At 35.1% G+C, this 15402-nt stretch overlaps 1 protein-coding gene across 1 annotated transcript in view; it reads left to right on the forward strand.

Annotated features, from left to right (window-relative positions):
• NKAIN2 (sodium/potassium transporting ATPase interacting 2) overlaps positions 1-15402 on the forward strand; it is a 1221663-nt gene that overhangs the window by 675456 nt on the left and 530805 nt on the right. The window contains exon 3 of the mRNA XM_062187703.1: positions 6499-6579. Within this exon, the coding sequence (XP_062043687.1) occupies positions 6499-6579 (81 nt within the window). The remainder of the gene's footprint in view (positions 1-6498; positions 6580-15402) is intronic.

Genomic DNA, 15402 nt, shown 5'->3' on the forward strand with positions numbered 1-15402 from the left:
GGGAAATGGAATCATTCTGCTGAAGAGACTTCTGCATTCCCATGCTTATTGTGGCATTATTCACCATAATCAATAAATGTAAACATCCTAAGTATCCATCAACTGATAAATTGGTAAAGAAAATACATTACATATATGGAATGGAATATTGTTCAGATATTTAAAAGGATGAGATCCTGTGATTTGCAACATTGACTGAACTACAGTCCATTAAGTTAAGTATTCCAAAGAAAAAAGAAAAGCACAAAGACTCTCAATAACTTATGCAATATTTACAACAGTTGATAGCATGTTTGGTGTCAGAGATTGAGAGGAGTAAGGGAAAGGAAAGAATGGAAAATGTTGAATAATGATTATCAATATATATTTAGATATAGATAAGTTATGGTGTTCTCTTGCACAGTTGTGGAACTTTAGATAATAAGAATGCACTATACATTTCTCTAAAAATTATAAAATGAAAAGACTTTTCAATGTTTCACCATGGAAAAGATTTAAATGTTTGAGGACATAGATATTTTCACCCTGACTGGATCTCACATGATGTTGTACAGAAATATCACAGGGTACCTCACAAATATGTATAATTGTTATGCATGTTAAAAATAAAAAAAGTAAAATTACATAAGGGGAAAAAGGTATATAAATGCATGGCCAGCATTGTGGCACAGTGGATTTAACCACCACCTGCAACACTGGCATTCCATATGAGCACCATTTCAAGTCTCTGCTGCTCCACTTCTGATCCAGCTCCTTGCTAATGTGCCTGGGAAGGTAACAGATAATGGCACAAGTGCATAGGCCCCTGCTACTCATGTGGGAGAGCTGATTGGAGTTCTGGACTCCTAGCTTCAGCCCTGCCCATTGTGGACATTTGGGGTATGAACCAATGAATGGAAGATGTCTCTCTTTGTCCCTCTGTCTCTGTAACTCTGCTTTTGAAATTAATAAAATAAAACTTTAAAATATATTTATATGAAAATGCTTTATACTTATGTTATATACTAAATTAGTGCTAACAAATTATTATTTTAATAACCACATATGAAGAAAGGTTTGTTTCACAAAATACCTAGTGGTATTAATATGTATTATATAAAATCTTATTCTAAGGAAGACAGTGTTGCAATAAAGAACAAGTTGCTTGCAGTTCAATCGTATGGGAGAATGTCCTATACAAGTTAATGTAGGAAGTTTATATTTAATATCCCAAGGAATAAAACTTTTGAGAGATGAGGATTTAATATGCAATTATAATAAATTAACAACATGTGATTGGAAACTCAAGTATTGTATACCTTCAAATATTCTATCATTTTATTCTCATGTAAGCCCTGTGAGTTTGCTATAATTAATGCATCATGCATTTGAAGAAACCAATATGTAGTGAGACCATGTGACTTGAGTATAGCTACAGAGCTCTCAAGTGACAGAACCAGATATTATGTTCCAAGTTCTTAATCTCCATATGCTATTTATTTGCATGTTATACATTTCTAAAAAGTTATTAATTTTAGTGATTAAAACAAAGATTCATCTATATTTTAACCAAATTAAGTAAAATTCATATTTAAGCACATGCACAAATGTAAGTAACTAATTAATGGCTAAAGTAATTAGAAGATTCAAAATTCTTATTGTATATTCAAAATATATTGTTTGAGTTGAGACCACGCCAGGTACACCACATAGTTGCAGATAACATTTTTAGCATTTAATAAGCTTTAACGATAATTTCGGTTGGGAAGAAGAAAAGCTACATTATTGACATTCTTTAATGTCCTATCAAAGCAGCATGCCTACCAGTGACAAATTTTCTGAAATAGTTGATATATATAATACAGTGTCTGTACTTAGGTCTTGCTAAATATTTTACTACACTAGCACTTTGTCATTAAATGAATAGTATTTATGTAGCTCTCCATTCTAAATCAAGTAAGTATGAACAAAGGTGTCACTAGGAAGATAATACATGACAAAACATTATAATCTATATCTATTTCTGCCTCGAACTCTATTATGTCTCTCTCTATCTCTCCCTGGCGCCTTTTCTTTCTTTTTCACTTATACCAAGTGATTGAAACAGATAGACCCCCTTTTTATAACTACCTTTAGGGTAGGAACCAGCTAATACAATACTAATCTGTGAAGCAACCAAATATGTGTACATGTAGTTTTTTAAAGAATGAGATAAATTTATATTTTACAACACTAAACAATCTTAAATGTCTCCTTAGATCACTGTTCTCTAACTCAAATTTCCTCTCTTGCTGTAGACTTCTTGGTTTCCAGATCCCGTCTTCAGTGCCAGCCCTTACCTCATACAATTCTTAAGCCTTTGTTTTGTCTTGGAGAAGTTAGCATTGCCTCCCATTATACTGTACTGAGCAATGTACTTTATACCGCATTGAGCAATTAGATGAACTCTCCACCTTTGGGAAACAGTTGAATCGCCATTTATTTTTTTAAACTTTTATTTAATGAATATAAATTTCTATTGTACAGCTTATGGATTACAATGGCTCCCCCCCCCCATAACTTCCCTCCTACCCACAACCCTCCCCTTTCCCGCTCCCTCTTCCCTTCCATTCACATCAAGATTCATTTTCAATTCTCTTTATATACAGAAGATCAGTTTAGTATATATTAAGTAAAGATTTCAACAGTTGGCCCCCACATAGCAACACAAAGTGAAAAATACTGTTGGAGTACTAGTTATAGCATTAAATCACAGTGTACAGCACATTAAGGACAGAGATCCTACATGATATTTTTTAAAAATTGATTAATTTTCTATGCAATTTCCAATTTAAAACCAAGTTTTTTTTTTTTCATTTCCAATTATCTTTATATACAGAAGATCGATTCAGTATATATTAAGTAAAGATTTCATCAGTTTGCACCCACACAGAAACACAAAGTGTAAAAATACTGTTTCAGTACTAGTTATAGCATTACTTCACATTGGACAACAATTTAAGGACAGATCCCACATGAGACGTAAGTACACAGTGACTCCTGTTGTTGATTTAACAATTTGACACTCTTGTTTATGGCGTCAGTAATCTCCCTAGGCTCTAGTCATGAGTTGCCAAGGCTATGGAAGCCTTTAGGGTTCGCCGACTTCGATCTTATTCCGACAGGGTCATAGTCAAAGTGGAAGTTCTCTCCTCCCTTCAGAGAAAGGTACCTCCTCTTTGATGGCCCTGTTCTTTCCACTGGGATCTCACTCGCAGAGATCTTTCATTTAGGTCTTCTTTATTTTTATTTTTTGCCAGAATGTCTTGGCTTTCCATGCGTACAATACTCTCATGGGCTCTTGAGCCAGATCCAAATGCCTTAAGGGCTGATTCTGAAGCCAGAGTGCTATTTAGGATATCTGCCATCCTATGAGTCTGCTGTGTATCCCACTTCCCATGATGGATCATTCTCTCCCTTTTTGATTCTATCCGTTATTATTAGCAGACCCTAGTCTTGTTTGTGTGATCCCTTTGACTCTTAGACCTATCCGTGTGATCAGTTGTGAACTGAAATTGATCACTTGGACTAGTGAGATGGCATTGGTACATGCCACCTTGATGGGATTGTATTGGAATCCCCTGGCACATTTCTAACTCCACCATTTGGGGCAAGTCCGATTGAGCATGTCCCAAATTGTACATCTCCTCCCTCTCTTTTTCCCACTCTTATATTTAACAGGGATCATTTTTCAGTTAAAATTTTAACACCTAAGAATAATTGTGTGTTAATTACAGAGTTCAACAATAGTACTAGAATAAAACAAAAAAAATACTAAAATGGATAAAGTATTACATTGTACATCAACAGTCAGGACAAGAGCTGATCAGTTCATTGTTTCTTATAGTGTCCATTTCACTTAACAGGTTTCCCCTTTGGTTCTCAGTTAGCTGTCGCCGATCAGGGAGAAACAAATGATATTTGTCTCTTTGGGACTGGCTTAATTCACTCAGCATGATGTTTTCCAGGTTCCTCCATCTTGTTGCAAATGACCGGGTTTCATTGTTTTTGACTGCTGTATAGTATTCTATGGAGTACATGTCCCATAATTTCTTTATCCAGTCTACTGTTGATGGGCATTTGGGTTGGTTCCAGGTCTTAGCTATTGTGAATTGAGCTGCAATAAACATTAATGTGCAGACGGCTTTTTTGTTTGCCAATTTAATTTCCTTTGGGTAAATTCCAAGGAGTGGGATGGCTGGGTTGAATGGTAAGGTTATATTCAGGTTTCTGAGGAATCTCCAGACTGACTTCCATAGTGGCTTAACCAGTTTGCATTCCCACCAACAGTGGGTTAGTGTCCTTTTTTCCCACATCCTTTCCAGCATCTATTGTTGGTAGATTTCTGAATGTGAGCCATTCTCACCGGGGTAAGGTGAAACCCCATTGTGGTTTTGATTTGCATTTCCCTGATTGCTAGTGATCTTGAACATTTTTTCATGTGTCTGTTGGCCATTTGGATTTCCTCTTTTGAAAAATGTCTATTGAGGTCCTTGGCCCATCTCTTAAGTGGGTTGTTTGTTTTGATGTTGTGGAGTTTCTTGATTTCTTTGAAGATTCTGGTTATCAACCCTTTATCTGTTGCATAGTTTGCAAATATTTTTCCCATTCTTTCGGTTGCCTATTCGCTTTCCTGACTGTTTCTTTTGAAGTACAGAAACTTCTCAATTTGATGCAATCCCCATTTATTATTACATAAACTTTCCATGGAAGGCTCTCTCTCTTCTCCCTACTTGAATGGTCACATTGCTCTCATAATATCCAGGTCCAGAATAATGAATGTGTTCTGCACCTGAAAATAAGAAATATCCACATTTCTACTGATGCATTAATTGATTTACAAGATATTCTTTGAATGTTTATTTTGTGCAAAGTACTATGTTAGTAACTTAGAGATATAAACAACAAAAAGCTACCTTTTCTTCAAGAGTTTATCATTGTGCTTTGAAGAAAGTATGCCAGCAGTTAGATAGACATTTGGAATTAAATTAGAACAAGCAGTATCTTGTTCTAGTGCTGGTTCTACAAGCACTCAGTAGGTTTTAGCCAATCTGTATTGGGTACCACTCTGGAGGTGATCAGGTTCTACAAGCATTCAGTAGGCTTTAGCCAATCTGTATTGGGTACCACTCTGGAGGTGGTCTGGTTCTACAAGCACTCAGTAGGTTTTAGCCAATCCGTATTGGGTACCACTCTGGAGGTGATATTTGAATTGAGCTTTGAAGTAAAATAGTGATAGGTATATCTAGGGGAAATAAAAATTATTCAGAGATGAATGAAAATGCACAAAAAGCCACAGAAGTGGAGAATAGCTTTTTATGTACGTGGAATAACAAATAATCAATATACCTGATTCAGGATGACTCATAAGAATGAACTGAATGAAGCATGGGTCTCAGAAACTGGTATTATCCAAGATCATAGAGGTTCTTGAACCATAAAATAAATATTTGAAACTCAGTGTAAAAAAAAGGATTGGAGTCACTGGCTTTTTTAACAAGCGGTGACACTTTATCCTCTTGTTTCATTTTTAAAAAGCTCATATTTGCTGTTTACTTTTACAGTACACTCCCACCATAAATCTTCCTACTTCTCATACTTTTATTTAGTTGTCTTTAAGTTTTATTCACCACTTCTGAAATGTATTGCATCTCTTCTGTTAAGCTTTGAACCCTTCACTTCTTCCTTCATTGGGCTCATACTATATGTCATATATCATTTTTATGATTCTTTTATAAAAATCTATTTTCTTGTCTATCTCCCTCCCTTGACTTGGATTCAGGGAGAATTAAACAGTGGTCTTTGTATATGCAACATCTTCCTAGCATGTTGTCTTGTAGGGGCTTAAAAAATTTTGTTGACCAATCAGAAGCTTGTCTTGGTAAGAAAAGTGTCGTTATATAAGAAGGCACACTAAATAGACAAAGAATAAAATTAAAGATAATGGCTAGATGAGAGATTGTAAGATGACAAAATAAAAAGTGAAGAGGGAAATTAAAATAAGACACCAAAGACAGAAAGCTGGTAACATCTAACAGGCATGAGGACTGATTTGAAGATGACTCTGGGTAACTTAGGGAAAGGTTGAATATCATCCTATATGGAGAGATTTTATTGGACAAGTATGTGAATGTCCTTTGGGAAGTATGTAATACGCCTATTGAAGCATCAAATTTTTAGATATTTAGATACTAAAATCATTCCAGCTTAAAGCAGAAATGTACATTATTATTTCTTTTGTCTTAAAACCTGGGAATTATCCTTCAGCAGATTGGAGTAGTAACAATAAAAGGATCCAAAACTGGGAACAATTGAACAAATAAATAAATGTCCATCTAATTTAGTTCCTTAAAAAGGGGGAATATCTAATATTTCCCACTAGTCTTATGATTCAGGAATTCAAATGTTCAAGTTCTGTTTCAATCTTAGTGAACTGATTCCAGATTAATAATATGTTATTTCTCTCTTGCTTCTCTACAGTATGCCGTCTGGCTGGTCCTCTGGGTTACATGGAATGTGTTTGTTATCTGCTTCTATTTGGAGGCTGGGGACCTCTCAAAGGTAATTTACCAACTGGTTTGCTTGAGTCATCAGTAGTGTGTTAACAAATGTTTTCTAAGCCAGATTCTCACTCTGCTCTTGTCACTTAGATGCACCTTGCATGGAGATAAATTGAATAGTGTTTTGATTTATATATCTGCATTTCTGTCATTGAAGATATGTTTGATGTGTTACAAGAAAGAATATTTTAAAAGCAAAACTAGTATAAAATATTGATTATTTAGTGACCATGTACTCTGCTTTTAAATCTTTATCAGTGAGAAATTTCTTATACAGAATTGGAAATATTTCAGAGATAAAATCACATAATATTTGAAATGATGTAGATTGTTTACTTCTCCATTAAGTGTTTTCCTGGTTGGGTCTAAATAACAATGCCATGATTCAAACTATCAATGGATTTTATTTGAAAAATAATATCAGAAAAATGATTTAACACAGAAATTATTAAAATAAATACTTTATTCTGAAGAAGCTGAGAAGGACTTAAAATATTTTGTTTTTCATTCAGAGTTTTTTGTATTTCATGTGCATATATGTTGCTATTATACTTTAACATGAATATTTCACTATTGATATAGAGTAACGTTTAGATATCTAAAACAAGTTTTATTCTTCTATTGAAGCAAAATTTAAAAATAAGTCAAATGAGACAATCTAATCAAGGTAGTGATAAATATTGACTCTAGAGTTTCAAACTTGTATGTCTTCATATTAAATTTAAAAGAAAAAAAATATAAATTTTCTTTTTCCCCTTCACTACAACAGAACACCCCTGCAAAGATGTTGATATTAAAACCTAGAGATGATCATACATTTTAAAAGACTGCAAGAGCTAAATAAAACAAAAAGAAAAAAAAACAGAAATTATTCATGTAGTTCCATGTTTTATTGCTTTTAAACATGTAATACATGCTTATAATATAGCATATAGGAGCTTTGCAGAACTTTTTGAGTATTCTATTATTATTAACTATGATGCATGGCTTATTATCAGTTAGGAATAATCTTAGTGGCTTTTATTCAATAACAGACGTGAAGTATAAAATAATAAGGTGATGTTATTGAACTAGAAAGAACCAAGCATTCTGAGATAAGTGGTTTTATGATTGTGTATAAGGCAAGTCCTCTCTGCGGCTTGGAAACCCTGCTCTGATGGATAGCGTTTCTGAGATTCTTGCAAGCCAGTCATCCTCCACATCCTTGGAAGCAAGCAGTCCTTTCAGGAAGGTGCCGTGACCAATGAAAATAAATTGTTCAGGTGGTACTAGCGGGGACACGGACAGGATAGCTTTGCCTCCATGTGAGAAAAGCAAGTCCTAAGGACTTGAATTCCTTACTTAGTTTATACATCTCTGCATCTCTATAATCCACTTTTTTCAATGAGATTCCACAGGGGAGTGGCTTTTAATTGTATTTTAAATTTTAAACAATCACCTTAAAATTTGCTAGGAAGGTGTTCAGGCATATAGGTTAAGCAAAATGATCCAGCAGATCAGAGAGTTTCTTTAATGGAAGAGAGGGAGAAAGAAAGAGAGAGAGAGAGATTGACTTGAGCCAAGCTGGCTGCACAAATGTTCTGTAATTGTGCTTACTGGTCCACATGATGACTGCAGGCAAAGAATAAAGCTTGTGATTTCATGACCTTGGACGTGGGTGTTAAAACCACAGCAAGGGCACATCCTTATGTATTACAGTTTGAGATAGTTCCAATGCAAAGGACTCAGAATTCTTGTAAAGCAAACAGGCAATGAAGCAGTTAAGATATTTCCTTTTCTTTTTTATTTTATATACTGAGGATAGGCTCAGCAGAGCACATGAAAATTTAATAATTTCCTTTTAACAAGTAATCTAAAAGAAAACCATAAAGGGCAAAGTTATATAGTTATCTGTACTGTATTTTTTTTCTTCCCTTTCCTGCTCAGAGGGATTGAGAAATGTTTCTATACCATTTAACTATTTAGTTTTTGCAACTGTTTCATACTCCACAAGTAAAACAGTGACAGAAGGCAGTTATAGTGATTGAAAAAAAAATGTGTATCTATATGAAAATCAACAATAGAACTCCTAAAACTTATGAGAATATTTAGGTTTTAAATATAAGCTATTGTTTCTCTCAGCTCATAAAAAGCATAAAAGTTTGGGCATGTCTACCATATAAATGTGTCAGTTACTTTGAAGCTCATAATAAAATATGGGAAATAGAATGAGGGAAAAAATCTATGACCTTTCTATATGTGAAATAAGTGTTTGTTTCTATAAAAAATTTTGTAAATATGTAATTGCTTCATAGTGAATATTAACAAGAAGTGATAAAAATCGTAAAAAATTCAGGTAAAACTTTGTATTATCATTCCCAATATCTCCCTTGCCTTTCCTAATAAGCTACCTAACTTATGCTTATGAGTAAAGAGAGAATAATGTCATTAGCCAATGTACTGCATACATTCATGGATGAAATTATTTAATAACAATAATGATAAACACAGCCAGCCTGTTTGAATTTCAGTTCTTTTGAACACACAGTTGTATAGCTAATCTATTTTCTTCATTAAAAATTCTCTGAAAATCCAACACCATTGTCATAATTTCAATGAATATATATTTAATCATTATCCCTATAATATTTCAGTTAACCAAATAAACTGTTTTAATATATATCTTAGTTAAATTAAAAAGTGAGAATATAATATAAAATACTTGCTGTGATGATAGCAAAAAATAAGTATACACAATTCATAGTTATTTCCAAGTTATTTATCTTTGTGAGCTAGATATTACTGTAAAACTAAATACCCCAAATCTATAGTGTGTTGTTTCCTGAGCTGATATTTTAATAGATATCATTTTCAGGAAGCCATGATGAAATTCATCTGTAATCCAAATTGTAGGCACTTGAGTATTAATTGTAAGTTGAGGGGTCAGTGCTGTGGCATAACAGGTAAGGCTGCCACCTGTTTGCAGTGTCAGCATCCCATATGGGTGCTAATTAAAGCCTTGGCTGCTCCACTTTTAATTCAGCTCTCTACTATGGTCTGGAAAAAAGCAGTAGAAGATGGCCCAAGTGTTGGGTGCTTGCACCCGCATGGGAGACCCAGAAGTAGCTCCTGCTCCTGGTTTCGGATCATCCCAGCTCTAGTTGTTGTGGCCATTTGGGGAGTGAGCTAGCTGATGAAAGACCTCTCTCTCTCTCTCTCTGTTTCTCTCTCTCTGCCTGCCTCTGCCTCTCTGTAATTTGCCTTTCAAATAAAATAAATAAATCAATAAATCTTTTTAAAGAATTAACAAGCTATTGGACTAATAGTTTTGAAAATTCCTCAAATAGTCTTATTATTTCATTGCATTATACTTGGTAATTGTAATTCTCTTGGCCATTTGTCAAATGCAAGGGAATGGAAACTAATTCTACCATCAACTTAGTTATTTTGGAAAGAAGAGAGAGATGTTATTTGGTTTGTAGTAACTTTTAGCTTCAAAGTATACAGCAGTTTGCAAGAAAAATGCACATGATATCATGATATGTTAACCCATCTATGTGACTCATCATATGGGAAAATGAAATGTATGAAATATTTTTTCAAAGTAATATGTAGGCAAAAGTTCCACTTAGTATTCTTTTTATTATTTACAAATATCCCTATTTTATTGGATACAATTAAAGTGTATTTTACCTAGGCTGCATTATATTCTAACAGTTTTCTTCATATGACTATTTTCAGATGTCAATTCCTAATTTGTAATATATAAGGTGCCAATATTAGATGATGTAACTATCTGTAGAAATAAAACAATAAATACAGAGCATGCAGGAGAAATGGAGGGATTACTGTACTGTGAAACAGCCTACTTTGTTTCTAGTTAGCCTCTTGAAACTAGGGATACATGTATATATTGCTCAGGCTTCATTATATTATCAAAAGCTTATTGAGTCAGGCATGGATAAAAGTAATTTAATTATACCTAATCATATCTCTGTTTCAGAGTGAACACAGTTGATAGCAACTTCTAGAAAGTTGGCACATAATACCAATTTTGATTTTTGCAATATAGATAAAGACTGTCATTTAAGTATTGTGCTAGAGAAAAAAGCCATGTAAGAATCTGGCCTATCTAAGCTTTGGGGAGTAAAAGTATACTCTTGTGACTATAAGACATAGCAAGAAGATAAAACTTGTCACATACTCTAGGCCATAGAGAACAAATCCTTTAGACCAGATGTGAGTGTATGTGGACTAGTGTGCTATTGAAATAGTCCCAGTTACATTTATTCTACAATAAAATGAATTATTCCTTTAGAGTGGTATCTAATATTTGAATATTTTCTGCTCAGTGATATGATTACATCAAAATATGCTTTGATGATCTCATGTTAGATTATATGACAAATGTGTTATGATCGCTTTTATTTGAAATAATATTCTTTTTCAAGAAGTAAAACTGTCTATGTAATACTGAAAACAAAGAATGCACTTGGCAATTAAGTCTAAATTTGACAAGTGTCAAGACAACAATATATTATATTCATTTTTTAATTTTATTTTTACTGTAATATATATGATATACTTCACTATAATTATTGTATTTATTTTCTAGGAAATCTTCTCTTATTTAGTAACTTAATTGGAAGACATTTTATTTCTTAGCTTTCAAAGTAGTTTTTTGCGTTAGGATATTCCCTGAAATCTCCTACCAATTGTAAAGAATTAAATGCAATTATTTCTTAAATCTAGAAATGAACCAATCTATTGTAATTTGATCAAGTACAACCTTTCTTCCTTCTTATTCTAAATAGGTCATTGAATTAAACTGCTTATCTCCTTCCTCAATTCTCTTTTCTCTGTGTTACTTTTCTACTTTCTTTGAATAGTACTAACATGAAGTTCAGGGTCCTTGAGTATCTCCACTTGTGTGTGTGCAATGCTTGACTTGAAAATGCCATTCACTGTCATAATTTAAACTATAGTCTGTACTCAGATGTCTACCAGATTTATATCTGCAGTTCTGAACCTGTGGCTAACTTTACATCCCACAGATCCAGCTTCCTGTTGGTATTATGTCAATTTCTTTGTCATTTTACATTTAAGATGTGCCAAAGAATTTATCATCATCTCCAAGAACACAAATTCCTAACACACTTCTTACTAGGAGAAAAAAAGCAAAATTCATCTTGAAGAATTAATAAAGGAGAAGAAATTATGTATACTATAGAAATATTCATATATTGGTCATGAGATGAAGCAAGAAATATATATTTGTGTATATATATATATTTGTGTAATATATATATATATGTATACATATATACTGTAAACATCTGCTTAAACAATGCTGATTCTCAGAAAGTTAGTACATGTGACCTTCCCTCTATTTCCATATGTCCATGTGTGCTTCATCAATGGATTCAATCCACTGCAGATGGATAAATATAATTAGGCCTATGATGATTCAGTCCATAGTGAACTTATACAGACCATTTTCTCTTGTACTTACGACCAAACAATATAGTTTGACAGCTACTTACATTGCATTTACATTGTACTAGATACTGTAAGTAGGCTACAAATGATTAAAAGTATATGGAGATATTATAGCTAATCAAGGGATGTTTTAAATTTTGTTTGTGTTATATGCAACTACTATACCATTTATGTAAAGCACTTGAGCATTTGTGGTTCTGTTATCTGCATGGAAGAAGGTCCTCAAACCAGTCCTAAAGGGATACCTAGGAGCTCATTCAAAGAGATAAGTTAACCTTCTAAAGTTGTTACCACCCAGCAGAATTTGCTGTTTCTTTTTGAGACATGAGGCTAAACTGGGTTCTAGTCCTGGTTGGGGCGCCGGATTTTGTCCCGGTTGCTCCTCTTCCAGTCCAGCTCTCTGCTGTGGCCCAGGAAGGCAGTGGAGGATGGCCCAAGTGCTTGGGCCCTGCACCCACATGAGAGACCAAGAGGAAGCACCTGGCTCCTGGCTTCAGATCAGCACGGTGTGCTGGCCGCAGCGCGCCGGCCCAAGCGGCCATTTGGGAGGTGGACTAACGGAAGGAAGACCTTTCTTTTTGTCTCTCTCTTTCTCTCACTGTCTAACTCTGCCTGTCAAAAAAAAATATATATATATATGCCTTAAACCTATGGAAGGTTATTTGTGGAAACTGTATAAATCAGTTAGCTTTGAGGGAAACATCCTCAAGAATATGGATAATTTTTCTACTTAGGACAGCTGATGAATTCAGAACAAGACTAAAAATATAAGTTGAGGGATTCTGAATAAACATAGAAAAACATTTTTATCAGTCTTACACAATCAAATTGAAGGCAGAGAAAGAGCTTTATTGCATGAATTAGACTTACAGTTGTGAAAACCCAGGGAGCAAGCCAGGGGCAATCCAGATACAGAATGAACATTACCAAGGCTAAGATCCAGGCACAAGATAGGACATCCTTGTTGAAATAAACCGTTTGGCCATAACTTTATCTTCTAGTTACAGAAAGTGGAGACAACCTAAGAGTATGATCACATCACCTCAGATCTTCACTTTATTTTAATGTATATGATATCAGTCAGTTGAAAATTGATACTATCACATGCTATAAGAAAGAACCTCATGATTGAAAAAGAAGAAAAAAGAGCAGACTCACAGATGATTCAGATTAAATACTTGATAAAGACTTTTGAAAATCGAGTATGTTGAGGAAAATATAGGGGAAAAAAATTGAAGAATGTATGTCTAGAAGTTAGAATCTATATTGAGTCCAGTGGAAATTACAGAGCTAAAATATATAATATCTAAAAGTTAGAACTCAGGATCAGCATTATGGTGTAGTGTGTTAAACCATCTGACCTGCAATGCCAGCATCCCATATGGGTGCCATGAACTGGTCCATGTCCCTGCTGCTCTACTTCTGATCCACCTCTCTGTTAAAGAGCCGGGGAAAGCAGTGTAAGATAGCCCAAGCACTTGGGCCCCTACCACCCATTTGGTAGACCTGGATGGAGTTTCAGACTCCAGAGCCCGCCCCAGCCACTGAAGCTATTTGGGAAGTGAACAAGCAGGTGGAAGATTCTCTCTATATAGCTCTGTCTTTCAAATAAATTAATATTAAAAAAGTAAAAAGTAGTTTAGGTGGCTTTAATATTAAATTTAAACAACACAATTGGTGAACTTCAGATTAATAGAAAACTGAATCACACAGAGAAGTTAAAAATTATAAAAGATGCGGTATTGTATTTGGTGTAGTAGTTAATATGCCAGCATTCCATATTGGAATGATTCAAATGGATTTCCAGTTCTAGTTCCTGACTATAGCTTTCTGTAATGCAGTCCTCAGGAAGCAGCAGTGATAGCTAAAGTAATCAGGTCCCTACCATGGAAGTCATGGATTGAGTTCTTGGCTTTCAGCTTTGGCCCCTGTTCCATTTGGGGCATTTGAGGAGTGAAGACCCAGATGTTCTCTCTTTGTCTCTGCCTCTCAAATAAATAAATTAAATTAAACAACATATACAACCTCTCACATAAAAGGAATAAAGAAGTAGAAAAGGATGTCAGAAACATATGGACTCAGCAAAGGTTTAATATAGAGATAACTGGATAAACAGAAGAAGAGGAAAGATATATTTTGAGAGAAGAAATGTCTGAAGTGGCTCTAATACACAAAGTCATAGATGTGAAGAGTCAGTCATATTTCAAGTGCAATAAATCTCAAACCCCTTGAGATATAGATAAGTAAGATTATTGAAAATTAAAATCATAGAGAAAAATCTTAGAAGCTAGCAAAGACAAAAGACCTGTTGTGTTCAAAGACAAAAAAAAGGGCTGGCGCCATGGCTTAACAGGCTAATCCTCCGCCTTGCGGCTCCAGCACACTGGGTTCTAGTCCCAGCTGGGGCGCCGGATTCTATCCTGGTTGCCCCTCTTCCAGGCCAGCTCTCTGCTATGGCCCAGGAAGGCAGTGAAGGATGGCCCAAGTGCTTGGGCCCTGCACCCCATGGGAGACCAGGAGAAGCACCTGGCTCCTGGCTTCGGATCAGCAGATGCGCTGGCCGCAGCAGCCATTGGAGGGTGAACCAACGGCAAAAAGGAAGACCTTCCTCTCTGTCTCTCTCTATCAACTCAGCCTGTCCAAAAAACAAACAAACAAACAAACAAACAAACAAAACCAAAAACAAGATAATTGAACTTTCTGTAGAAAATGGTTCTAGAGCCGGTGCCATAGCTTAACAGGCTAATCCTCCACCTTGCGGCGCCGGCACACCGGGTTCTAGTCCCGGTTGGGGAGCCGGATTCTATCCCGGTTGCCCCTCTTCCAGGCCAGCTCTCTGCTATGGCCCGGGAAGGCAGTGGAGGATGGCCCAAGTCCTTGGGCCCTGCACCCGCATGGGAGACCAGGAGAAGCACCTGGCTCCTGGCTTCAGATCGGCGTGATGCGCCGGCCGCAGCAGCCATTGGAGGGTGAACCAACGGCAAAAAGGAAGACCTTCCTCTCTGTCTCTCTCTCTCTCACTATCCACTCTGCCTGTCAAAAAAAAAAAAAAAAAATGGTTCTAGAAGACAATTAAATGGCATCTTAAAAGTGCTTTAAAACTTCCTACCTAGAATTCTATACCCTTCAAAAATATTCCTCAACTGTGAAATAAAAGCAACCTTGATATTTAGTTCTCAGAGAATCTTCACTAAAAGAAATAATAAAGGGAATTCTTCAGAGACAAAGAAAATAAACCCATAGTTAGAATTTAAAGAAAGAACAAATATAATAGAAAAGATAATAGTTTCAATAAAATATAAATATGAATAGTAACAACACAGAGAACGGATATAAATATAGAGGT

Source organism: Lepus europaeus, chromosome 3, assembly GCF_033115175.1.
Source record: "Lepus europaeus isolate LE1 chromosome 3, mLepTim1.pri, whole genome shotgun sequence".
Taxonomy (NCBI): Eukaryota; Metazoa; Chordata; class Mammalia; order Lagomorpha; family Leporidae; genus Lepus; species Lepus europaeus.